Source organism: Caretta caretta, chromosome 4 (assembly GCF_965140235.1).
Source record: "Caretta caretta isolate rCarCar2 chromosome 4, rCarCar1.hap1, whole genome shotgun sequence".
Classification (NCBI taxonomy): Eukaryota; Metazoa; Chordata; order Testudines; family Cheloniidae; genus Caretta; species Caretta caretta.
In genome coordinates, this window is record NC_134209.1 from 20,120,901 (window position 1) to 20,147,348 (window position 26,448).

At 42.0% G+C, this 26,448-nt stretch overlaps 1 protein-coding gene across 1 annotated transcript; it reads right to left on the reverse strand.

Moving 5' to 3' along the window:
- Positions 1–926: 926 nt before the first annotated feature.
- PPP2CB (protein phosphatase 2 catalytic subunit beta) lies at positions 927–26,439 on the reverse strand. The gene is made up of 7 exons (XM_048849015.2): positions 26,216–26,439; positions 14,415–14,624; positions 14,008–14,181; positions 12,728–12,817; positions 9,434–9,595; positions 6,345–6,463; positions 927–1,616 (listed from the first exon to the last, which is right to left on the reverse strand). The coding sequence occupies exons 1-7, from the start codon at positions 26,315–26,317 to the stop codon at positions 1,544–1,546; spliced, it is 930 nt and encodes a 309-aa protein (XP_048704972.1). The 5' UTR covers positions 26,318–26,439; the 3' UTR covers positions 927–1,543.
- Positions 26,440–26,448: the final 9 nt, after the last annotated feature.

Consider the following 26,448-nt stretch of genomic DNA (forward strand, 5'->3'; position numbering starts at 1 on the left):
CAGAGTGGTTGCTGGATCCAGACTTGCTTTACCATCTAATGACCTTGGTGGCACTTAGATGAGGCACTTGTGGTAAAAATGCTGGACTTCCAGACTCTCAGCTTTAGTCGGTCAGATATGAAATGCCTCCTTGATCTGGGGGAATGAAATGGCTCATGCTTTCGTAAGTCCAGACAATGCCCAGGCCATATGGGCCTCTTAAGAAAAAGCTGACTAACAACCTGACTACAAACATAAATAGCCCTTAAAGAGCAGAAGAAATAAACCAGTGAAGCAGCATTGAGGACATTGAGCAGGATATGAGCTCACTGTGCCTTAGAAGAAACTGAAGGGCAGGTGGGATCACTCCCCCCTTTTATATCCTCTGAACCTTCCATGAGGGAGGGATGAGTGGCTCCAAGAGAAGGGCTCACTAGATGATTCTGGAAGCTCATGGTGCAAGCACCTTGATTCCACAAGTGCAGATGACACTTGAAAAACTACTGTTACTTCATGATCTCCAAGCACAAGAACATTCTTTGGATGATTAATCTTTTAAACTGTCATACACCAGTATCTATGGTACCACCTAATACTGCAAGGTTGCCAAGCACACTCAACTTCTAGTGACTTCACTGGGAAAGAAGGGAGCTGCTCAACATCCTGAAGGAGGTGGCCCTCCACTGATTAACATTCTTGTACTGTGTTGACAATCATCCTGTTAAGAGTGTTCTATTGTATACTTTGGCCCAAAAGTACACAGATTAACCTCTTCATCAAGTTGGCTCTATATTCTTAGATGTAAACAGAAACCTAGAAACAGATAAATACTTTACAACCCAAACACCTTTTGTGTTGAGTTAGAGTAGCTGTATAACATTCTAAAACGACAATTACAGATAATCATTTCACAAGTGCAGATCACACCATTTTAGAATACCGATCTGTTTTGGTTTACAATTGCAAGTTTATTTGTTCAAATACACCAGATAAGATGCAAGCACTTCCATGACAAATATACAGAAAAAAAGATAGGATCAACACAGAACAGTATGTTAACTAAAAAAGGGAAAGCTCTTTAAATGTTATGACAACCTACTCCCAACAGGAACAATTTCCATTCTCCAGTTAAGTTAATCATACATGTCAATAAAACAAAGGGTGGTGGGTTGAGAGAGAAGTTAATTGTGTATTTTCCTTAAAAATAAACTCCAAACTCTAATTAATGCCAGTTAAACACTACAACTAAATTTACAAATAAGCATAAAAGGAGTTGAAAGTGTTAGAATTACCTTTTCTCTTTGAACAGTCCAGAAGAAAACAATTACTACAAATACAGCAGGCAAACTGACTGTTGGACTGATTGTTATAAGATATATAGTGTTGTACTGAATTCAGTCTCAAATTGTGCTAAATGCTCATCCTCAGTATGGCACATTTTGGTCCATGATGGGGGTTTTAGGCCAAGACAGATCCCAATTTGTTAGAGAAATGTGTAAATTATTGTTGCTTTTTTAAAATGCCAAGTGTACTTCCTCCTACAAAGGGCGGTGTGAGGAGATGTTTATAGAAAGTAGTCTGGAGTACGACGGGTAACGTGAGGCTCTCCACGACGAGGTGCAGGGTCAAATTGAAGGCTGTAGTAAAAGGAACAAATTAATTTTTTGCCGCTACAATTACCGTTTAGTGAATTTTTAAATGCAAATACAGAACATTTTCCCCACCGCTAGGCTATAACTTACCTCACCCTCTCCACCCAATGCACCATATATGCAAGTCTAGAAAAAGCTCCCCTAAATTACATCATTTTATGGGAGGCAAACACTTATCAACTGGTATAGGTGATTACACAAAAGAAAGATCATAGACTTCAACAAACTGTAGCCAATCTCTAGTCTCACTAAAGGCCCTCTGAGCAGAATTCTCTATTTTCTTATCATAAACAACCAATTTCTCATTACACAACCTAATGTCAGCAAAAGAATGCACCCACTTTACCTCCTGGATGTAGTAAGGTTCAAAAATACTAGGGATTAGCTAAATACACATCAGAGTAACATTTCACTGCTCTGCAACTAAGCATCAAAATAAGGAGTTGCACCACTAAGTCGTAATTAGGAATTCATGTGTTGTATAACAACTGCACAAATATGAAGCTTAACATTAAATGATATATCAAGTTCAGTGTAACTTTTTAAATACTTTTATCCATCATGGCTCTCCTGCTCCCCTCTCCCCCTCAGAAGAGAAGTCTGAAAAAGAAGGGGTGGTGGTGGTGAATATAGGTGCCTACCTCACTACCTTTGAGAAGGCTTGAAATTTGACCCAGGTTGATCCTGTGGACCAGCTCCATTGTCACACCCCCTTACTTGGTCCCAAAGCGATAGAGGCTTATAGCCAGATGGATGAGTTGATACTGGGGACTATGAATAGTTCAAAAAGTCTCTACCACTTAAGTCTGAATTGACACCTGAGGTTTATAAGAAAAGGTTTTGGTGTGTGCAAATAAACAAGAGGTGACATCAGACATCACTATACTGGAAGGTTTATATGACCAAAGTGCGTGGTGATGGACAGGGAGAGCATTCGACTCTGGTAGACCGCAGCCGAGGGATCTCAAAGAACTGAGGTTCAGCGTTCATAGGATGACAGGGCATAAAAGTGAGTGTACTGTCCAAGGCCTGAGGAACTCATGTTTGTCCGGGATTGAGGGGCTAACTCTCACTCTATCCAGCCAAAAAGACAGCCTGAACTTCAACCTTAGAGTGAAGTGTATTACTAAATTCTCGGAGCAAAATAGTCACAAAACCAGATCCTCGTGGGGACATGATGCACTATCAGATGAGCTCCTATTCCAGGCACCAGTGCACAGTTCCTGTTATAGTCTCATGAGTTCAGACTCTGACCCCAGCAGGAGCGCAAGGTGGTTGTTAATCAGGAGACATCTTCCGGCACATGAAGTTGCAAATAGGTGTCTTGGAGGATTTTCAAGAGTCTCTAGGCCCCTAATGCTCATTAGTTTCCCCACACCCTTTTTTCCTGTCCTTTGGGGTTATTTCCGCATGTAGTCTAGTAGCCAGTTAAATTTCTCAGTGCCCACACCATTTTAGGCATTGTCCACTGGTCCCAACCTTCTGAGCTACCTTCTTCACCTACTTTTTTGGCCTGGTTAAGACTCCTGTCTTTCTTAATTTATTTGTATATTTGTTGTCTTGAAGTGATGCCACAGCTGAAGCTATTAAGGAAATCAGTGCCCACTTTTCACTAACACTCCTCAGACTCACTTGCTGAAGGGTTACTACTGCTAGTTAATATCCTGGAGCAGGAATCAACCCTGTAATTCTCCAAGGAGAAGGATCAGCTACTTACCATAGTGACTGAGACAAATGTTTATATGGATTTGCACTCCTCCCCCACTTCTTTGGAGCCTCATTAAGGATTCCTGAATTAGTAGTAGGAACTGAGGGTGCATTTGAAGGCACTCCCTCTTTTATACCCTTTTGCCCCAGAGCATTGCAAGAGGGAGGTCTGTGTGCCCAGGTTTTGGATCCATACAGGTAATTATCTTGAAGATTAGTTACTATGGTCACTGTTTATACATCCACAAACTCTAATACTCTAATATTTTCCAGAGTTTTCCAAGCTTTGGATAATGACTGCTTCATTTAAAAACAAAACATCCCACCAATTTTAGGTCACTCATTAGTCCTATTTTACAAGTTTTGAAGTCTTTTCCCAAAATCAAAATCCCTCAGAAAAAATAACCTTCATAGAGGATTTTTACATATACCACAAGGCTTTAAAATTCCAAATCATACAAGTCTTTCCCACTAGGTTTCAGTAATACCAACTAGGTTAAACTTCTGCTCAAATGAGCAATTCCAAAGGCTCATAACACTGATATATAGACAACGGAATTTCTTCACATCCCTTGTACCTTGCTTGACTTTGTTCTCCACATCATAATTTTGATCCACAGCTATGCTCATTTATTCCCCCTTTTCACCCTCCCCTTTTGTTAGTTTAATACCCCCCGCGCCACGGCTAGTGTAGCCAGCCTGTTCCCTAGAAGACTGGTTCCCCTTCTACTGAGATGGAGGACATCCAAACTAAACAGACCATAAAGAAGGTGGACCCTTATAAACTATCCTCTGTACGAGGCAAAGAGTAAACATGTCTGCATTGATCAATAGGCCTTGAACACTGACTGAATGAGTTCAGTGCTGGATATAACCTGGGCTTTGGATTGGCTCTTGACTAGCCAGTCATCCAGGTAAGGGTAGACCTGCACTCCCAGTCTCTTCAGGAATGCTGCTACCATGGCCAGCCATTTTGTGAACACTCGAGGAGCTGCAGAGAGGGCGAATGGAAGCATCATGAACTTGTAATGCAAGTGCTTCACTATGAACCTGAGGAACTTTCTGTGCCCTTAGTACATTGACACATGAAAGTAGGCACCTCTTAAATCAAGAGCAGCATACCAGTCTCCATGGTCCAGAGAGGGAATGAGGGATGCCAGGGTAACGATGTGAAACTTTATCTTTTTGAGATAGTTGTTGGTAGAGTGCTGTGCTATGGAAGGATTTCTTTCTGGCTCCAGACTGGATGAAACCTGCCTAGACACTGGAGTCCACAAGCAGAGGAGTGCTTAGATTTAGGCCACACGCACACTACTCGTAACCCCATGCCTAGCAGACTTGGGTGCAGAGGATTGCCCCTTTTCAGCACTCCGCTTCTTATGCCTCTTCTTAAGCACTGGGGACAGTGAATGGTGCTGGGACTCACGCATGGTAAGAAGCGCACTACTGACTGATGCCGAGGCACCTGGCTCAGATGGAGGTCTCAAGGACGCCTCCATCAGTAGAAACTTTAGCTTGGATTCAAGATCTTAAAGTCCCTGCAGCTTTGGCAATGCTCTCCAGTACGAGCTTCCCCAAGTGCGGATTGCTCATGGGCATAGTCTTATCGCAGGAAACGCAGGACTTGAAGCCTGGTGACCAAGGCATCCCTCCGCACCGGGAATAGAATGAAACCCTCATATGTGATAAAACTTAACTAAACTCTAATAACCTTATTGACACTAAACTATTTACAGTAAAATTAGAGAACACAGTCCACTGAATACTCGCAAAAGCAAGGAAAGCAGTTAAAGCAACTGTCACAGCTGGTAAGAAGGAACTTTGGGGGCTCGTGATCAGCTGGGCCCTTTATACCGAGGCCAGTGGAGTGTGGTAGCAGAGGGTGCTCGAGCCACCCCAACAGATACCACTAAGGGGAAAATTTCTGGTGACTCTGCATAGGGTACGTGCCCACCAAGAGTGGAATGCACATGTGCAACCACTCGAAGGAAGCTGTGTGGAATTCTTCCTGGTCTTCTCTGAAAGTCACAGCATTCCCATTCTTGTCAATCTTAGCTGTGTAGAATGCCACTGGGTCCTCTTTGTGGTTACAAACTCCCAAGCCTCTAGTTTCCACTCTCTGGTTCCTTGGTTAACCAATTCTTTTCTTCCACACTACCTCCAAGCACAAGATCTGCAGCTACACTCACAAACTCCCGTTTGCCACTCTCGTTCACCTGCCTTCACTCTTTCAATCAACCTCACAAACTATAAACAAAATTAGCCCCGCAAGTACATGGGTGGGGGAGAACAGACAAGGGCAGCACCAAGGACATTGCACAATCTCAGCTTGCTGCAACTTTGGCAGTTAGAAGGAACTGAATGGTGGCTAGGGTCTTCCCCCCCACCCCTGTTTTTATATCACTGGAACCTCCAGGGATGGGAGGGACAAGTCCCAATGGACACAGCTTTCCAAAAGGTTCCAGAAGCTTATGGCAGAGGTGCAGGAATTCTACAAGTGAGAACATGCTGAGGCCACTTGAAGATCAGATGTTAAGATTTCAAAATGAAGCCCTAGGGTATGTAAAAGTGTGATTTTTCTTCTTTTATTATTATTATTGATATTTTTCTATTCATCTTGCATACATTTTGCTTTTGTAATAATGTAAATCTAAGTATCTACAGATAGGGATATGAAGGCCATGTCCTCAAACTCTGTATGATAGGACGATTGCTTCTCCTTCCTGAAGGCATCCCCTGTCACAAAGGAAAGGCTGCGGCAATCCTTAGGGAGACTCCCATATCTCACTGCCATGTTTCTCAAAGGTCAATGCCAACTAAAACTACCCTTGTAAACCCCTTCATCAACTTAGCATCACGTGAGAATCTTTCAAAACTTCTATTTCCATTTCTGCATCACACTCTTTACTCAGAGTGAGAGTAGCACCATTAGTTCTAAGATCTGCATCTCTACCCTTTTAGAAGAAAACAGACAGACAGACACTTGAAACAAGGTAAGTTACTCACAAGGAATATTTTAAAGTGTCATCTAGTTCCATAATAGCAGCCTGGTTCCCGCAACGATAACAGTAATTGGGTGCACTGAAAATGGTAACCACATTTCGATCGTGACACCAGTTGTAACCCTGTAATGTAAAAGAATTGAATTCTCAGTTAAAAACCTAAGTACAGATCATAAGAGCAGCCACACTGGGTCAGATCAAAGGTCCATCTAGCCCAGTGACAAGTCTTCTGACAGTGGCCAATGCCAGCTGCCCCAGAGGGAATGAACAGAACAAGTAAATCATCAAGTGATCCATCCCCTGTTGCCCATTCCCAGCTTCTGGCAAACAGAGGCTAGGGACACCATCTTTGCCCATCCTGGCTAATAGCCATTGATGGACCTATCGTCCATGAATTTATCGAGTTCTTTTTTGAACTCTGTTATAGACTTGGCCTTCACAACATCCTCTGGCAAAGAGTTCCACAGGTTGACTGTGCATTGTGTGAAGAAATACATCCTTTTGTTTGTCTTAAACCTGCTGCCTATTAATTTCATTTGGTGACCCCCAGTTCTTGTGTTATGAGAAGGAGTAAATAACACTTCCTTATTTACTTTCTCCACACCAGTCATGATTTTATAGACTTCAATCATAACCCCCTTAGTTGGATCTTTTCCAAGCTGAAAAGTCCCAGTCTTATTAATCTCTCCTCATACAGAAGCCGTTCCACACCTGTAATCATTTTTGTTGCCCTTTTGTGAACCCTTTTCCAATTTCGAAATATCTTTTTTGAGATGGGGCAACTACATCTGCATGCAGTATTCAATATATGGGCGTACCATGGATTTATATAGAGGCAATAGAATATTTTCTGTTTTATCTATCCCTTTCTTAATGATTCCCAACATTGTTTCCGTTGACGGCCACTGCACATTGTGTGGATGTTTTCAATGACTCTGAGATATCCTTCTTGAGTGGTAACAGCTAATTTAGACCCCATCATTTTATATGAATAGTTGGGATTATGTTTTCCAATGCGCATTACTTTGCATTTATCAACATTGAATTTCATCTGCCATTTTGTTGCCCAGTCACCCAGTTTTGAGAGATCCTTTTGTAGCTCTTCGCAGTCTGCCTGGGTCTTAACTATCTTCAGTAGTTGTGTCATCTGCAAACTTTGCCACCTGTTTACCCCTTTTTCCAGATCATTTAGGAATATGTTGAATAGGACTGGGCCCAGTATAGACCCCTGGGTAACACCACTGTTTATCTCTCTCCATTCTGAGAACTGACCATTTATTCCTACCCTTTGTTTCCTATCTTTTAACCAGTTACTGAGAGGACCTTCCCTTTTATCGCATGACAGCTTACTTTGCTTAAGAGCTTTTGGTGAGGGACCTTGTCAAAGGCTTTCTGAAAATTTAAGAACATTATATCCACTGGATCCCCCTTGTCCACAGCTTATTGACCCCATCAAAAAATTCTAGTAGATAGGTGAGGCACGATTTCCCTTTACAAAACCACATTGACACTTCCCAACAAATTATGTTCATCCATATGTCTGACAAATTTGTTCTTTACTATAGTTTCAACCAATCTGCCTGGTACTGAAGTCAGGCTTACCGGCCTCTAATTGCCAGGATCACCTCTGGAGCCCTTTTTAAACACTGGCATCACATTAGCTATCCTCCAGTCATTTGGTATAAGCCTGAAAGCTCCTCTTAAAAATGTAAATGGGTTATGAGCATTTAATAGGGCAGCTTTCTTTATTCTTTTTAAGTGTTTCCATTTTGCAATGATCTCAGACTTCAAATACAGTAAAAGCTTTGTTATCTGGCATGTTGGGTGAATGGGGGGTGCTGGTAAGTAAAAAATTCCAGTTAACTAAAAGGGAGGGGGCTCAGGGCTGGGGCGCAGGATGGGGTGCAGGGTGCCGGATCCAGGTGGTGCTCACCTCAGGTGGCTCCCCACAAGCGGCGACATGTCTCTGCTGCTCCTAGGCGGAGGCATGGCTAGGCAGCTCTGTGTGCTGCCTCTGCCCGCAAGCGCCGCCCCTGCAACTCGCACTGGCTGTGGTTCCTGGCCAATGGGAGCTGTGGAGCCAGCACTCGGGGTGGGGCGGGGGCACCATGCAGATCTGCCTAGCCACCCCTCCACCTAGGAGCAGCAGGGACAGGTTGCTGCTTGTGGGGAGCCATGTGGAGCCAGGTGGAGCCAGGTAGGGAGCCTGCCGGCCCCATGCTAGCTGGACTATAAACCGGACTTTCAATAAAGATCAGAAATGTCGGCTTATTTAGCTTTCTGATTGGTAAAGTGCCAGATAACAGCTTTTACTGTAATTGTTTCTTCTTAGCAGCTATTTCAAAATGAGCAGTAAACACTATATAGACATGAAAAACTTAAGCCTTTACATATTAAGATCACAGCACAGGTTATAAATTACTATGATTATTGGTAGTTTAAATTATTCATGACTTGCATGTTTATTAGTACGTTTGTTTGCAAATTCCAGAGAACACTACCCTAGATGTACCTAGATGTTTTTAAATAGAAATGTTTAACTTTTTTTAAATCTGAATATTGAAGTTCAAGCTCATCAGCTTACATACTCTACATTTTTTTATGTACAGCACAAGCTATAAAGGATCTACTTTAACCGAATTAAAAATAAAAATGCTCCATTGACCCACCTGGCATTTTTCCAGTAATGCTATGTTCTATCTATACCAGCTGGATGGTTTAATCCCTGTTGCAACTGACTGCTACATATTACAGGATAGCCTATTTAACACATTAGTAGAGGAAAAGATTGTCAGCATGCAAGCAGACTATACTTTTGTAACCAGTCCTTAGCATCAGCCACCTTTATTCCCTTTGACTAACTCACTAAAAAAAAAGTATTCTCTTACTAATTCAGCTAAAATGACAAGCATACAGTATTACTTTTCAGGCCTATAGCACAGGATGAAAAGCCTCTCAGGATTTAGAATGTAAATACCACTGTATGTAAGCCTGTAAACAATGGACAACCTTGCATTTATAAGAAATTAGGTCTTCAGTATTTGTATCACTTCATCTAGGGTAGGCTACCATAACAGAATACGCTCACCATACCTCCATCACAAGTTGGTGAGCACGGGAGACCAGTGTAAGACCATTGGCATGGTTAAATGTTTCAGAGATATCCTGTCCAAATGTGTAGCCAGCACCACGTGGAGAAATACCCCAGCCTCCACGATCATCTGGATCTGACCATAAAAGATCACACATTGGGCCCTAACAAGGAAAGCAGAAATTTTAGTTAGAAGCAAAATATTAAAAAGTTTACTTTGAAAGGCATTTTATTTACAACCACCACCACATTTCCAATCCTTCATCCTCTGAGTATATGCTGAATATTCTATATATTTTTTTAAAAACACACACTTTCATGGTATATTATTTCATAATCTTTAAAAAGGTACTCACTACTTATATAGTTCTGACACTCCCAGATGTTCACAGATCATGAATCAGTCTCCAAAAATCATGACATTGGCTTAAATATCATGAGTTTAAACAACGTTAAATTTGGAGCTCTTTGTAGTTTTCGTCTGGTTTGAGTCTTTGAGGTGGGGAAGCACTCACATCAAGTTTTCAAGCTTTTCTCCGTAACCAGGACTAGAAACTTTTTTCTAAAGTGAAAGCTGAGATTCTCACGTAATCTTGTTAGGACATGGAGCTTTAAGTGAAACATCAAATATCATGAGTCTCATGATAAAAATCACAAGAGTTGGCAATACTGTTCATAAACACTCTTTGAGAGCTTGAAACTGAAATGATTCCTCCCCAATTCCCACCTTCTCCCCTTCAACATGTGTGACCACTGACACACACTGCAGGCTTGCTCATAAACACTGGTTTAATAGTCTTTTTGAAAATAGGGAATACTTGACCACATCACAGGTGACAAAACAAAGCTATGAAAATTATATTGATGTAGGCATAAAAAAACCCATAGAATCATAGGGTTAGAAGGAACCGAAAGGGTCATCTAGTCTAACCTCCTGCCAAAATGCAGGATTTGTTGTGTCTAAAGCCTCAAATGATGAGAGATTCTAGTTCCCTCAAACTAATCTCCTGTCCTACTGTAGAGGTTCCCAAATTTCAGAGGAGCAACCAGAAATCCATTCCCAAACTGAAGTTATTCTGTCATTTAACTAGTTTATATTAGTTGTGCCTACTATTTCAGTCAGTTAACTAGTCCATGCATTAGTCAGTGTATTTTGCTGACAAAAGAGCAAGTGTGTACGTACAGCACTTGCTAGGAAATTTCATTCCTGACTACACAGCTACCTTGACAGAGTTTGGCCCCATCACACTTGCTGAAGCTCAAGAAGTTGTGAAAAAGAATTAGAGCCACAAGCTGTGAGGCAGATCCATGCCCTCCTGGCTAGTGAAAGCCAGCAGGGAACTATGCCCACTACTAAAAGTTAAAGAAGGAAAAGGAAGAAATCTGCCAGGCTCCTTGAAAAACAGAGTAGCCTACCCAATCCCCCTGAATTCAGCACTACAAACTGAAGACATCAATCACTGTCCCACCTCCAGCCTTGCACTGCTGGCAAAATAATTAAGCAGAAACCACCAAATGCCAACATCTGATGTCACCCAACATCCTGCAAGTCTCAGCTACAATTCAGACAAGGGCAGAGCACAAATAATATCCCTTGAACCACCAATAGATTACCTCCTTTTGGCACCTATGAGCAGGATGAAAAGATTGTGAAAACCAAGTTGATAAGTAGAAAAAGGGCAGTGCTCTGGTGCAGAATCCAATGCATTCTCCACCTGGTTACTTAGGGTACGTCTACACTGGAATAAAAGACCTGTGGCATGGTTGTGGGTGGCCTGGGTCAGCTGAGCTGTAAAATTGCTGTAGATGTTCAGGATTTGGGACCCCACAAGGTGGGAGAGTCCTAGAGCCTTAGCTGGTGCCCAAGCCTGAATGTTTACACTGCGATTTTACAGCCCAAAAGCCCAAGCCAAAGAGAGCTAACCCAAACCAGCTGCGAACATAGTGTGGGTCTTTGATTCCAGTGTAAACATACCTTAGAGGATGCAGGAGAAAAACAGAGTGGCTTTCACCTTGGAGCTGGCCTAGCTCTTCAATTTTCTCTAATCTGCCTGAGCCAGGCTCCAGGTACTCTGCAGCAAAATGGACCTAAATTCTTCAGACACTCCATATAAAATTATGAATAGTGGTTTTTACTGAATTAAATATGAAAAATCAGTGACCCCTGCTATTTAATCTGATATTCAATTTTATGCTTTCCCGTATTTACAGTTTTCAATATGTTGCAGATTTTTGTACTGACGGTGCCAAATCACACTGTAGAAGTTGCTAGGGAAATGAGAGGTTTTGGAATGCTGGGAATTGTAGCATCAGCATGTTAGTTAGATATTTCTGTTAAAATGATCAATAGTTAAATTTTGCATTTAAACCACTTCCCCTTGCTTTCCAAGTCAAGAAGTCTAAAGCGTATGGAGCAGTTTCCAGTTTATCTTTCCAGGTATAGACTCAGACAGACTTTGATGCATTGTTTTACATGGATTATATTTTTAAGCATATCTTTACTACCATAAGAGCTACAATACATACATTTGTTTTTCTGTGAAAACTCAAATACTGGACCACAATTTTATGTCAAGACCCAAGTTCCACAGAAAAGCCAAACAGCCATGAAATTTCAGAATATGAGTCCTTTGACTAAGTAGTGGGTATTCCATTTGGAGCGTCCCATTCCTCCTGGGAGAGATGTATGCTTCACTTTTTCCCTTAGATGGATGCTAGAAGAGACTTTGCTATTCTTCACGCTCCACTCTCAAGAAGTATCATTTTGATTTGTTTCTATCCCTCAATCTATTTTGCATGCACTCTCTCCTCTCCTATTTGGTTGGTCTTTCCTGCTTCCCACAGAATTATGTCCTTGTGGCAAAGTAAAGTTGACCAAATTCTTGTAAATTGCACTCCGCTACAGGTAACCTATTTACCAGGGCAACTTGAACAGAAGTGGCATTTATTCACATGGTAAGCATGAACTTGTTTAACATGAGATGTGTAAACTAGTACACACACTTTCCTATCCAAATATTTCATCAATTTTGGGGCTGAAGAGGTGGTACTCAAAGTCAGAGAAGATAAGAGTGTGGGAAATACTACTACCTCTTCCTTTGCCAATTCTGCTGTCATAAATAAAATAAACCAAACCCGTATATGTTTATTTAAAACTAAAATATTTGTCTGTTACAGTCTTCTGTATCACTATGTACCTCACTTTAGTAAATCGGATTTCAAAATGGAGGCTAAATGTGCATCTAAAAATACCCGAACATATTTGTAAAATCATAGCACATTTCCTTTCGGGTTACCTCATGTGGAACTTCCTGTAGACGATCCAGAGCTCTGATATGATCCAGTGTATCTATAGATGGAGAAAGACCCCCATGGAGACAGAATATCTGGACAGGAACAAAAAAATAATATATTGATTTTGACTAAGAAAAGACCTCATTTTGAAAAGTAAAATTAACTAGCTTATACTTATCACTGTTCAGATTCATATCATTCTAAACCTCATAGCACAGATCACAGCTCTCATTCTCAGAAAAATTAATTAAACCAAAAGAAACACACACAGAATTCTGTAAGTGGTGAAGAGCACCAAAGAAAGAGTATCCTTATACCTGTAAGGTAATATTTCTTCACTTTCATTTCAGAAATACTTTGACTCCCACAGAACTTAGCACATAGGATACAACCTGCACATGAATCAAGAGGGGACTCCTGCCTATTGAGATGGTGTGTTAGGGATGAAAAGTAAAATCCTGCACTAGTTAGGACAGCAGGACCCAAGATGGAATGGAAAGAGCAGCCCTTCCTCCCGAGGCTCTACCACACACTAACTAACCTGGTTGCAGCTTCTCAATCATCTTTTCCTCCTACTCCTACATACCACTCAGTTCTGGTACAGTACATGTGGAACTTCAAAGTGGCACAGTTTCCACACCTCTTGAAGTGGTGCTTCAGTGAAGCAGAGTGCTGTACAGGCAGCTTGGAGAAAGAAGCACTCTCACCAGTGTTCCACACAAGTCAGCAGAAGTCCCCACAACTCCACACTTGAACCAACCTAGGTTCATTTTGGTCATGACTCCAATCCAAATCTAGGTGGGTTGCAGCCAGAAATCACCAGGTTCTGGATCAAAGTCTCAGACTCAGTGCCACGATTAATTTTTCAAGTCATCATGCACAACAGCTTCCAGGATATCTGCTATTCACCACAACCAGAACTATACTTATGACATCTTTCACAAGGAATTATTATAAATGGCATGTAGCAAATCAAGCCCAGGAACAAAGCAATACTCTAACTTGTAAGCACAATGGAAAACAAACTGCTTAAAAAAAGTTTTATAGGTACAAGAGTTAGAAGTATAATAAAGACAGGCCTCAGCGAATATAAGACTGAGCTGATTCTCACTAATGTTACGAACGTGTGTTATACTCCAAGTATGACACAAGCAGAGCTCCAACAAGGAGTTTGAGGCCATGTATTCTTAGGAGGTCAGACTAGATAACTGAAGTACGCCCATCTGACTTTAAAATCTATGTGTAAAATCTATTATCCACTGTAGAACACACAAAAGCTTACCTGGCCATCTACTAGAGCTGTAAGTGGAAGATAATCAAACAGATCTGTGAAATACTTCCAAACATTGGCATTTCCATACTTTCGTAGACACTCATCATAAAAGCCATATACTTGTGTAATTTGTCTGCTCTCATGATTTCCTCTCAGTATTGTAATGCGTTCTGGATAACGCACCTAGCAATGGAAAGAGAACAATCATTTATAACATCAAACAATAGATTTCTGATTAGTGTTAACTGCATGCCATTTTGAACATGTAAAAAATATTAAGCTTCTTGTCAAACATTTTTACAAAGTGAAATCTTCTAGTCCGCAAATTACATTTCAGCTCATCCCTCCAGCCCCCAATTTGTTTCAGAATTCTTGCAGTGTAAGGGGTTTTATACTTTTTTAAAATAAAAGTGTACCTTTAGTCCTACAAGAAGAGTCACTGTTTCCACTGAGTAATAGCCTCTATCCACATAGTCTCCCATGAACAGGTAGTTTGTGTCTGGCGATTTCCCACCAATTCTGAAGAGTTCCATAAGATCATGGAATTGACCATGGACATCCCCACACACTGTAACAGGGCAACGCACCTCCTGCACATTTGATTCTTTTGTAAGTATTTCTTTAGCCTAATAAAAGATAGAGATAACATTTAGGACAAGAGGTAAGGTAAACCATATTTTGTAAACAGATTCAGTAAGTTGTTTCAGCGCCTACATGTTACAATCCCAATTTCCTGATTGGTTTTGAGATACAGGGAAAAGCCAGGTAGTGATATAAGCAGAGCTGTAATGCATGCTGCAAACTGCTGTGGGGAGAGCTGGCCAACCTTGTATATGCTGGACATCAGATCATTGGGATTTTATTGCACTGTCAATGTTTTGAGCACATTAGTTTTCTACCAAGGAAATATGCACACAATGCAAAAAGTGTTGACAGAATACTAACAGGTTCACAGATTTTCAGACCAGAAAGGACAATCATCATCTAGCCTGACTTCCTAGATAACTCAGGCCAGAAAAACAGCCAACCGTGATTTTAACATTTCAAGTGATTCAGAATCCACCATATGCCCAAATATGTTGTTTTCTAGTGGTTAACTGCTTACTGTTACCTCACTTCCAATTTGAATTCTTCTACGTTCAATTTAAAGCCACAGGATTTTGTTATACCTTCTTCTGCTAGATTAATCAGCCCTCTGCTATCGCACAGCTTTCCCACACAACAGCGAGTTGTAGATCATGATCAAGTCACCTCTTAACAGTCTCTTGGAAAAGCTAAAAAGAGTGAAAACAATGAGGAGTACTTGTGGCACCTTAGAGACTAACACATTTATTTGGGCATAAGCTTTCGTGGGCTCAAGCCCACTTCATCAGATGCATGCAGTGGAAAATGTAGTAGGAGATGTGTGTGTATATATAAAAAGACACACACACACACGAAAAAATGGGCTTTGCCATACCAACTAACGAGACTAATCAATTAAGGTGGGCTATTATCAGCAGAAGAAAAAAATAGCCCACCTTAATTGATTAGTCTTGTTAGAGTTGGTATGGCAACACCCATTTTTTCATGTTCTCTGTGTGTATCTATCTTCCTTCCTACTGTATTTTCCACTGCATGCATCTGATGAAGTGGGCTTGAGCCCACAAAAGCTTATGCCCAAATAAATGTGTTAGTCTTTAAGGTGCCACAAGTACTCCTCGTTCTTTTTGCTGATACAGACTAACGCGGCTACCACTCTGAAACCTAAAAAAAGAGCAAGTTCTTTAAGTCTCACTGTAAGACAGGCTTTCCAAATCTCAAATTGTTCTTGTGGCTCTGAATCCTCTCTAATTTTTCGATATTCTTTTTGAAAAGCAGATACCAGAACAGAAAATAATATTCCAGTACATTTCAGAAGTGCTGAGCACAGCAGCTATCTCCCTACTTTAGTCCAATTGATTTTGAAAGGACTAATGGTTCTTAAAAAAAATATCCTTTATCTATGCATCTTGATGGAAGATGACTCCTGTCAACTGAATTATACCAGCATGCACTAACATTCAGAAACATATATAAGGTATTATGTACAAAAAAAGTTGAGGCTGCAGTCATGCATTCCAAAGTTACAGAACACTAGATTTATGGTTGCCCATACAATCTTAACTCTGTTCCCACTGTGTCTCCAACCTGTCCACTGAATGAAGTAAGAGTCTTCTCAGGGGAACTAGATGACCGAAGACTATAATACAATAGTCTTTAATCCTATACTACCACAATGAATATACACAAAGGGACCAAATTACAGTTGTGCAGGCAACTGTCAAAGTGGCATGTCCTAATTTTTCAGTGCTTGATTTTGCAACCCAAGTAACTTTTCAAAAGGTAGCTTTTTGTATGAAATAGTTATATGGTAATATGTAATCTTTTAGGTTTCTTTCAAAAGGAAAAAAACGTATCAACAACTTGTTACATTAAAGCCTAACAGCCCTCCACCTTCATCATGCATCAGCAGGGTCTGACTCATGAAACTTCAGCTCTGCAACCAAGACTGCTACCATTTTGAGCTATAGGACTAACTACATTAGCTGGCAGCAGGACTAGGCGTGACTCAGGAACCTCTTTCGGCCAACTGGCAGAGAGCACAGAGTTTTACAGGGATCCCCTGGGTCAAGATTATGCACAACAGTTCACCAAAGGGTGGCATGGAACACTACTGAGAGCCAACAGCCCACTGATCATCATAATCATTGCAAAATGTATGAACAGATAATATTTAAGAGGTTATATATCTATACTGAACTTTATGTTCTTAAGGCCTTGAAGTTAGAGGCAGGTCACTAGGAGGTGATGTCTCAGATAGGTTCTGTTCAGGCAGAGGGTAAAGGCTTATCTCGGTCTTGTCATTATGAGACACAATGTAAGTCATCACCAGCTAATTAAGACTGCAAAATGTCTATGGAAAAAAACACAGCTGCAGGGTGTCTGGTTTAGGAAAAAAGATCAAAAAGACTGCTTTGAGATAGCTCGGGTTGCAAGGAGATGCACAATATCCTTTACCTGGGCGACCAGCTGGCAGGCAATTGGCTCATGAAAAGAAGATCACAGACAGACCTGGCTGAAAAATGCTGGAAGGACTTTGGGGTGAGCGTTACTCCATAAAACAAAAAATAACCTCGTTAAACAAATCTAGGTTCTAAAATGTGGTGTTATGATTTTATATGTAATCATTTATTTCCAATGCTTTTACTTGCTCCCTTTTGAACCTCCTATCTTTGTTCAAGAAACTTTTGCTTATTTTCACTAAAAAGATATTTAAATACGGTACTGTGTTAAATGGAGCCATTATCTGAAATAAAACTGGTAAGCTGATGTGTACTGTTCTTTTGGAAACAACATATCTATGACTGCTGAAAGTGTTCAGTGGACCAAAGGCTGCACACTTGAGGGAGATGCTTGGCAGACTTGGGGTCAGAGCATACCTATCGCTAACTTGCAGAGGGATAGCAAAGCCTGCACAGGCCTAGAGGGGAGTGCTTGTGTTGCCCCTGGCTAGCGGAGCTGGGGAGCTGACCCACAGCAAGCACAGACGAAGGTTCCTCACATTCTTGGGTGGCAGCAATTAAGGGAAAGGTGGGCTAGGTCGAGGAGGTGGCATTCCCTTCCTCCCCTCCTCCAGCAGATGCAAGACTCACCCATGTGGTGTTGGAGGTAGACAGAACACTGGGGCCATGCACTGGGTGTGGGGGGAGGGTGGAGATAGGAAGGACTCCAGTTACTTCAGCAACTCCCAGGCATTACTAGGGCTGTAGGTGCTGTAGCTGCTTTAGCAATTGCATGGGTCTAGCTCTTGTTTGATTTAATTTTAAGTTATTTTAGCAGACATTTTCCTGAGGAGTGCAAGTGAGAGAAGGAAAAACAGTAATTTAACAGTTTAACTGAACTAAACACAAATGTTCTTAGGATGCTAGAAACGTAAGGGGCAGCTGTGGATGGAGAGAGCTAAGAGATGGTAGACAACAATATTTCTCTCACGCACCCTGTCAGCAGGTCCGCTCCCCAAAAATTTTAAAAGCACAACTAGCACCCTCATCCAATTAACCCACAGTTTATAGGATGGGGGCAGTGACATATGTGTAAATGTCATGTGTCACTCAGTGTAGAGAACATTGGATTTGGGCTCAGAAGACCCGACTTCTCTAATGGCATGCAGACTGCTTTAGTTGGTCTACCTAAATAAAAAAAATACATCAATTCTATTTGTGTTCATAGAACTAAGGAAACTATTCCAGGAACTACAAACCAGTAAGTCATGGATCTGTCTCTGATAAATTGGTTGAAATGTACTTAAAAAAGTAGAACAAAATGCCTGGACAATCATGATGTGATGAGGTTTAACCAGCAAGGTTCTGCGAAAAAAAACCAAAACCTCACTGACAGCATAGTCCAGCAGTTAGGGCACTCGCCTAGGACTTAGGAGGTTCAATTCCATACTCTGACAGAGAATTCCTGTGTGACACTGGGCAAGTCATTTAGCCTCTCTATGCCTCAGTTCCCCATTTGTAAAATGGGCATAATACTACTTTACCTCACAGGAACATTGTGAGGATCACGATTCTTAATGTAGTTAAGTGCTTTGAGATCTACTGATGAAAAACAATATATGTGAGACCTAGTTATTGTTAGAATTCTTTGAATGTGGCAACAAAAGTGGGTAAAAGAACTAGTTGATAGTTTGGAAGGTTCAAGAAACTACAGTTATAGAATGAGAGGAAAAGTATTGTTATAGACCAGAAACCAGCTAAGAGACAGGAAGGAGCAGGAACAGTCAATTTTTATCTTAGCAAAAGGTTAACAGTGGAGTGCCTCAATGTTCCATTCTAAGCCGCGTGTTAAATATCAGGAAAGGGAGGTGAACAGCAAGAAAACTTTGTATTCTGCCAATTTTTCTAACATTAGCCAAGTGCAGAGGACTATGAGGAACTTCAGAGATGTAATTAAGCTACTTGATGGGCAACACGATAGAAAATGAAGTTCAGTGTCGATAAATGTAAAGCAATGCATGTTGGAGGGAAAATTTAAACTGCTCAGACCCTGACATGGTTCTAAACTATATGAACTCAAGAAAGGGACCTGCACAACACTCTAAACAGCTCATTCAAGTCCTCTGCTCAATATGCAGCTACCATCTATCCTATTCTATTACTGAAAAAGGGACAAAAAAAGGCTAATACTGGGAGCTAAATTTCTTAAAGGAACCATTTAATTAAAATTATAATTCCTAACCCAATGAACATATTTACTTGTAGATTCTCAGGAAATTTTTACTCAAAAAAGTGTTGCAATTCTGGGCATGGTACGCTGTATTTTCAGACAAAATGTTGAATCCCTGCTTTAATCGCAAAACTCATCCTTAACTATGGAGACCGTATGAAAGCTCCATGAAAAACAGGTCAACAAATGTTTGGTGTCTTCCAAAGGGGGGGAAGAATCTCTTGATGACCTACATTAGCTGAGGCTAAACAAATATTTGCCAGGGATGCTATCCAACCAACAGCCTTAGCAAATGGAGAGGCTCAATATTCTTCATCCAACCCTTCCTCGGTTTCCATTTTAATATTCCCCACACATTTGTAAGCTTTTGCATTGATCTAAACCACAAGCTTATCTCCCATTCATCCTCTGTTTGGCTAAAACTGTACATGTCAAGTGTCAGAAAAAGCTTTCCTCATTTATTCTAGGTCCTATTTTTATTCCAAATTTGAGGGCTACTTTTTATAAATTTTGGGGGTGGAGATGGGAGAGTAGCTTAGTCCTACTCAACAATAAAAAAAATTCCCCTTTTCTCTAGGATCCTAAAGCTAATTCAGAATCACAATGCTCTTGTAAATAAGAGCTTCCTGCGGCTGGTCCTACAGAGCTGAATCAATGACAAAGTGAGGCATCTATAGGTAAGCATGGTATTTAATATAGCTCTCGATCTGACTGTAAAACAGTAGTCAATATTGTACCACGTCCACGATCCTGCATTTTATCCAGGCAATACAATGTGTAAGTAATGTTTGCTTATCCTTACAGCACATTTTCTAAGAAAGTCCAGGCAGCTCTAACCTACTTATTTATACCGTACTCTTAATTCTACATACCTTTAGCTGCTTTTGGCTCAGAAGACTGTGGGTGTTTTCAAGACATTCCTCCTAGAAACCTAGCATTCTGGGATTTTAAAGTCCCAGAATACATTCGTCACACTGGGCCTGTGAACACTTTTACATATGCAGACTTGTCCTACAGTTCAGAGTTTGCTGCTTTGGCATTGTATTCGGCTCCCTTTCCATGCAATTGAATGTGGAAGTTACAGTCTCAGATGGGACATGAGAAGGAGGCAGCTCCTCACATGAAGCGGTTTCATGTCCCTCTGTCACCAAATTGAGCTACAAGAGACACAAAACTCTGGGACAGCCCCAGCTCTAGCCATTGGTTGTATAATATTATTGGGGGTCGGGGGGGGGGCGGGAAGAGTGGCTGAGAAGCCTTCGTACAATTAAATGTACTTTGGATTCTGTGGAGCTGGAACTGACATTTCAGTATCAGGCTCACCATTTTCCATTTACTATTTTATGGACAAGAGAACTGCCATAGTGTTGCAGAGGCTGGAATGCAATAGAGACCAGTAGTATGGAGTGTACAACATATGGAAGGCCATGATATGATATCATGAGTCGACAGAGTATGCAGAAACAGCTAGTTTTACAGACCCAAGTGATAACTACTGCAGAAATCCCCGAGATAAATGGGCATGAAGAGTGTAAGGCTTCAACAACCATTCTAGGGTTCTCAAAACAGACTTCATTCTTTTCTTCAATCGAGTCAGAGTTCTACCACTGAAAAATTAAGTCATACTCTGGGACCACACAGGTCATTGTCAATCACAGGGGCAATTTTGTTGATGTCACCTATTCTGGTCTTTAAAGGTTAGTGATGCCAGTGTATAAAAGTGGAACTGTGATGACACAAATATAGTATTTGACTTAACTGCAAAATTACTGAAGATAGGCAATGAGAGCAAAGCTATGAGATCAAATCTTTGTTTAATGTTATACCATTTTTTAAACTGACTACATTTCAAGAAGTTACAAGTAGCTTTAGGCACTACAACTGCCCCAAGCCTTCTTGCTAGTTATATTGTGGTATTTTCTTGTTTCAAACATGAATCACATAAAGGAGAAACTATGTATAGTTTGAATGATCCCATGTGTAGTCAAAATTAAAACTGAAAAAAAGAAAGATTCACTAATGTATTCTGAGAAAGGTCCCTGAAGAGAGATGGGTGGTAGGTGAGGACTGGAATTGAATAAAATGCCTATGACAGTCTGTAGGACCCACCAGTCTAATGCAATTCCAGCCCATTCTTGTGAGAAGGAAAGTGGGGAAAAGGAGAGTGTCAGATTATGTTGACAGGATTGGTGAGGCACTGAATTAGTAGAAGAGAAAAAAATTCATCTGCAGGAAAAGCATGGCTTCTTTTTGGAAGGCTCCAAGATCTCTGATGCTGGTGGAGAGGTCAACTGTCTGCAATGATCTTGCAACACTGTATTATTTGTTTAATTAGCTGGATCTTACAGACCCAAGGAGCACCAACTAGCACTGGAATCCCTGAAGGTATGGAGTGCCTTGTCCATTTTCAGCCTGAAGAGGTCAGATCCTACAAACAATATCCTTAATGGCCATTTGGAGCTGCTTTGATATACCCAACTATTGTAACCAGGATGCTCTGTGATGGCTGTAGCCACCAATCAGAGGCATCTAGATCTACCTGAAGGGATGTCTTCACCACCAGTAGTCCATCTGTCATGATGTCTCTAAGCTCCATTCTATCCTCGTCGGATCTTCTTGAGAAAACGTGTTATCTTATCCCATATATGAAAATCATTCCACCAACAGAGCTTAGTATTTGGTGACACACATTTGGCAAGTTACAGAATAAGCTTTTCTGCCTAACAACATCAGCCTGTTTGTCCACCCTCCTCCTTTTACACACACAGCCTTTGGAGGTCCTATTTACATAAATTTCTCCTGTACTACATGGCCAACTAGAGCACATTGTGTAGGTAAGATCAGAAGTACTCAAAGCCCTTATGTGGGACGTGGTACCTCTTCTCTGCTGTATGTCAGGGGAAAGAGAGGCTAGAGTGAGTCTCAGATATTTTGCTGGTTTGAGGACCTCTTCACAGATGGGCACTGCCACCCTGCCTCTGTTGAAAAGTTTGTGCCTTCTGTGCCAATGGCAGTCTATATTTAACATGTAAGCTGTTCTCCTCAGCAAGTCTTGGAATGCTCTAAAGTAATCACACAGAGAGACGGGATTATACTGTAACTGCTTCATCTGGTGATGATGGGCAAGTAGACCAGTTGCAAGTTCCAGGTTATCAGTGCATTTATCTCGGGGATCCTCAACATTTTCCTCCACCTCCTGCATTTCAACACCTCTAGCTAGTTTTGACTTGACTGGAAAAGAGACCTATGAGGGGAGTTGCCTCTGGGAGGTTGAGCAGGGAGAATCCACATTGTCCAGTACAGTCCATGTATTCCATAAGGATACAGCTAAGGAGGTGCAGGAACAAAGAGAGAGGAGTAAGGTCACAAAGGAGACATTGTGTGCATCTGAGGTACTCAGATTTATTTTAGAGGAGGACCCCCAATGTGACCCTTGGATCAATCCCCGATAATGACAAAGAAAATACAGAATCCTTCTGTTCCAGAGAAGGTTGAGGGGGTCAGGGTTCTGGGGAGGGCTGAAAACTTGGCTCTGAGAAGGAAGAGAAGTATATTGGATCAAAAAGGGTACTGATCTCCTACGTGCCAGGGTATCTGGCAGACATTGGAACAATGGTGTAGTATCGTACTGGGGAGGCAACTGGTGTTATGGAGGTGTTTCTCGACCTTTCCATCAGAACCACACCAAGTCCAACACAAGGGACTCCAAACTTGGTGTCACCAGAATATCCCCTTATACTATCATTAGTACCAACATCAATGCTGATACCCATGCTAGTATCGATGATGTGGACACCAGCTCAAGGCTCCAATACATCTCAGGGATTGCTGCCAAGGTCAACTGAGCTGTCCAGTCTGAAGAGGACCAATACACTGAACAACAACCGGGGTTGTGGATTTTCCCCAGACAGAACACACATCAGGTTTGGCTGTCATGGACATGACATCATCACATGCTAGCAGGGCTCGAAGCCTGAGGCTTTTGATTCCTGTTGAGGAGTGAAAGGTACCTCAGCACTGACTGGCTGGTAATGATCAAAAAAGGAAAAAAGGCTGCTACTTGTTACTGAAACTTACTAAGAAACTGGGTTAAGAACTAGAGGAGAATTTAAATTTGCTTTGTGAGGTCAAGGAGCTAGAGAGAGCAGAACATATAGCACTAAGTTTCCACTTACTGCCTTGGGTAAGAGATCTCACAAGACTGGGTGACAAAATGGCAGCCGAAATTTAATGTTGATAAATGCAAAGTAATGCACATTGGAAAACATAATCTCAACTATACATATAACATGATGGGGTCTAAAGTAGCTGTTACCACTCAAGAAAAAAATCTTGGAGTCGTGGGTAATTCTCTCAAAACATCCAATCAATGTGCAGCGGCAGTCAAAAAAAGCTAACAATGTTGGGAATCATTAGGAAAGGGATAGATAATAAGATATTAAATATAATATTGCCTCTATATAAATCCATGGTACACCCACATCTTGAACGCTGCATGCAGATGTGGTCACCCCATTTCAAAAAAGATATATTAGAATTGGAAAAGGTTCAGAAAAGGGCAACAAAAATGATTAAGGGTATGCAACAGCTTCCATATGAGGAGAGATTAATAAAACCGGGAGTTTTCAGCTTGGAAAAAATCTACTAAGGAGGGATATGATAAAGGTCAATAAATCAGGACTGGTGTGGAGAAAGTAAATAAAGAAGTGTTATTTACTCCTTCTCATAACAAAGAACGAGGGGTCACCAAACAAAATTAATAGGCAGCGGGTTTAACAAACAAAAGGAAGTATTTCTTCACACACCAAACAGTCAACCCGTGGAACTCCTTGCCAGAGGATGTTGTGAAGGCCAAGACTATAACAAGGTTCAAAAAAGAACTAGATAAGTTCATGGAGGATAGGTCCATCAATGACTATTAGCCAGGATGGGCAGGGATGATGTCCCTAGCCTCTCTTTGTGATAAGCTGGGAATGGGCGACAGGGGATGGATCACTGTTCTCTTCATTCCCGCTGAAGCATCCGGCATTAGCCACTGTCGGAAGACAGGTTAATGGGCTAGATGGACCTTTGGTCTGCCCCAGTATGGCTGTTCTTATGTAACAAGAAACCAACAAGCATTTGGGGCTACGCTGCCTTTATGCCATCAGACACAAAAACATAAAGGTACAGACACTGTTGACTCAAAAGGTTCCAAACCCACATGTGTATTGTGAGTGGGATCCATAGAGATGATTCTCAAAGAAGCAGCTTAGATTCTGCAGAAGCTATGGCAGTGTTTCCCTCCTCTACCAAATCAGGAGAACTTCCTAGTCACCAGTGACAAACCAACATGCCTCACTCAGGGGTTTAGCACACTTTCCATGACTAGCATTGAAAACAGTTTTACAATATCTACAGTTAGTTTTATTATTAATTAGTATTTGTATTATAGAGGCCTCCAGGCCTCAACCATGATTAGCACACCTTTGAGATAGGTGGTTGGTTTCCAATTCCTGTTGAGGGTCTGAAAGGGATCACTGGACCTGTGCTTTAATCAACTACAAGCAATGCTCCTGTTAATACAGTCTATATAGTTTATCCTGTCAAATTTAAACTATGAAGAAACATAATTTAAGTTCTGTGAAGACAAGGCTCAATATTATTTAGCTGCCATGGTCTTAGACATTAGGTGGAGAAGACAGAGAAACAGATCAACACCCTTAATTGGAGATACAGAAATAGTGCCAAGTGCTTCTAAAAAGTAAGTTGCTAGTAAGATACTATGTACTTATAACACACCCTTCCTTTAACCTTACATCAGATATTTTTCTTTGCAGCGATTCCTTTATGTATGAAAAATACAGTGCACCCTCTCCAAATTTACAGCATTGTGTGTACAGAATGAATTTTCAGAAAATTTATAAGTGTTTAAGTTCAAATTAAGTAAAACTGGGTCCCTTTAAGAAGTTTAGCATGGGTCAATCTTTTGTCTGACTTATCAAAATAATGGAGTAACAAGCTACAAAATTTCTGTATAGAAAATTAAAATCTTGTGCACAGGCTATAAAAACATAAGAATCACCATACTGGGTCGGACCAACCGTCCATCTAGCTCAGTATCCTGTCTTCTGACAGTGGCCAATGCCAGGTGCTTCAGCGGGAATGAACAGAACAGGTCACCATCAAGTGATCCATCCCCTGTCGCCCATTCCCAGCTTCTGGCAAACAGGCTAGGACACCATCCCTGCCCATCCTGGCTAACAGTCATTGATGGACCTATCCTGCTACATGAATGTATCTAGTTCTGTATTTGAAGCAGTTAAATTTAATTAAGCTAAATCATTAACAATAATACATAGTTGCTAGAGTTATACAGACTACTAATCCAGGCCACAGCTCAGATAAATCTTAAATGGGGCTACCGGGATGCAAGAGGTAACTCAACCAACCAAACCACAACCCATTCTCTAGCTCGTGGACATGCACGAAGACGACGGGCTGTAATAACTCAGGGGCAGGAAGGGGGCTGGACACCGGTTTAGGACGGTCACTGGTAAATGACTTGGCCCATCACTGCTTTCCCGTCGCCACCTGCCTGCCCTGAAAGGTTCCTCATAGCCCGGCTGCCTTGGCTCCCCTGCGCGCGGAGACACGAACACAGAGACGCTGGGATTCAGAGAGGGGGCGAGCCAAGCCCCCGCACAAAGCATCGGAAATGTACGGCTGGGGCACCCACGGAGGCTGTTTGACACCACCCCCAGGCAAACCCCACCGCCGGGCACAGGGGTCAGCTGGCAGCCAGGCCTCCAGCGACCCCCGCCCCCGCGGATCGAGCACGGGGCTCAGGGGCGGGGACCGGGCCCGCTCCCCGCCGGACTCGGCCCAAGGAGCCCGGCGGGCCCGGGAAGAGCGGAGCCCAGCGCGAGCACCCGGGGCGGCCCCACCCCGGACCCGCCGCCGCGCCGGGCCCAGGCGGACTCACCTTCTCGCAGAGGCTCCGCACCTGGCTCTCGCTCAGCTGCTTGCACTCGTTGAGCTGCTCGATCCACTGGTCCAGCTCCTTGGAGAAGCCCTTCTCCTCCATGGCGGGAGCGGGGCTCAGCGCCGCGCGGCCCGGTCCCGCCAACGGCCACGGGGCAACGGTGGCTGCGCGAGGCCCGCTCCGCTCCCGGCCCTCCCCCGCGCCGCGGAATGGCGATGGCGGCCGCCGGACGC

Bases quoted from the DNA above. Each gene is read 5' to 3' on its own strand.
- PPP2CB (XM_048849015.2), bottom strand. From the start codon at position 26,317: ATGGAGGAGAAGGGCTTCTCCAAGGAGCTGGACCAGTGGATCGAGCAG. The intron at 14,182-14,414 runs GTACACTTTTAT...TTCCATTGCTAG, and splicing joins CTCTTCTTGTAGGACTAAAG to GTGCGTTATCCAGAACGCAT. The intron at 9,596-12,727 runs GTAACCCGAAAG...TTTCCTTGTTAG, and splicing joins TACAGGAAGTTCCACATGAG to GGCCCAATGTGTGATCTTTT.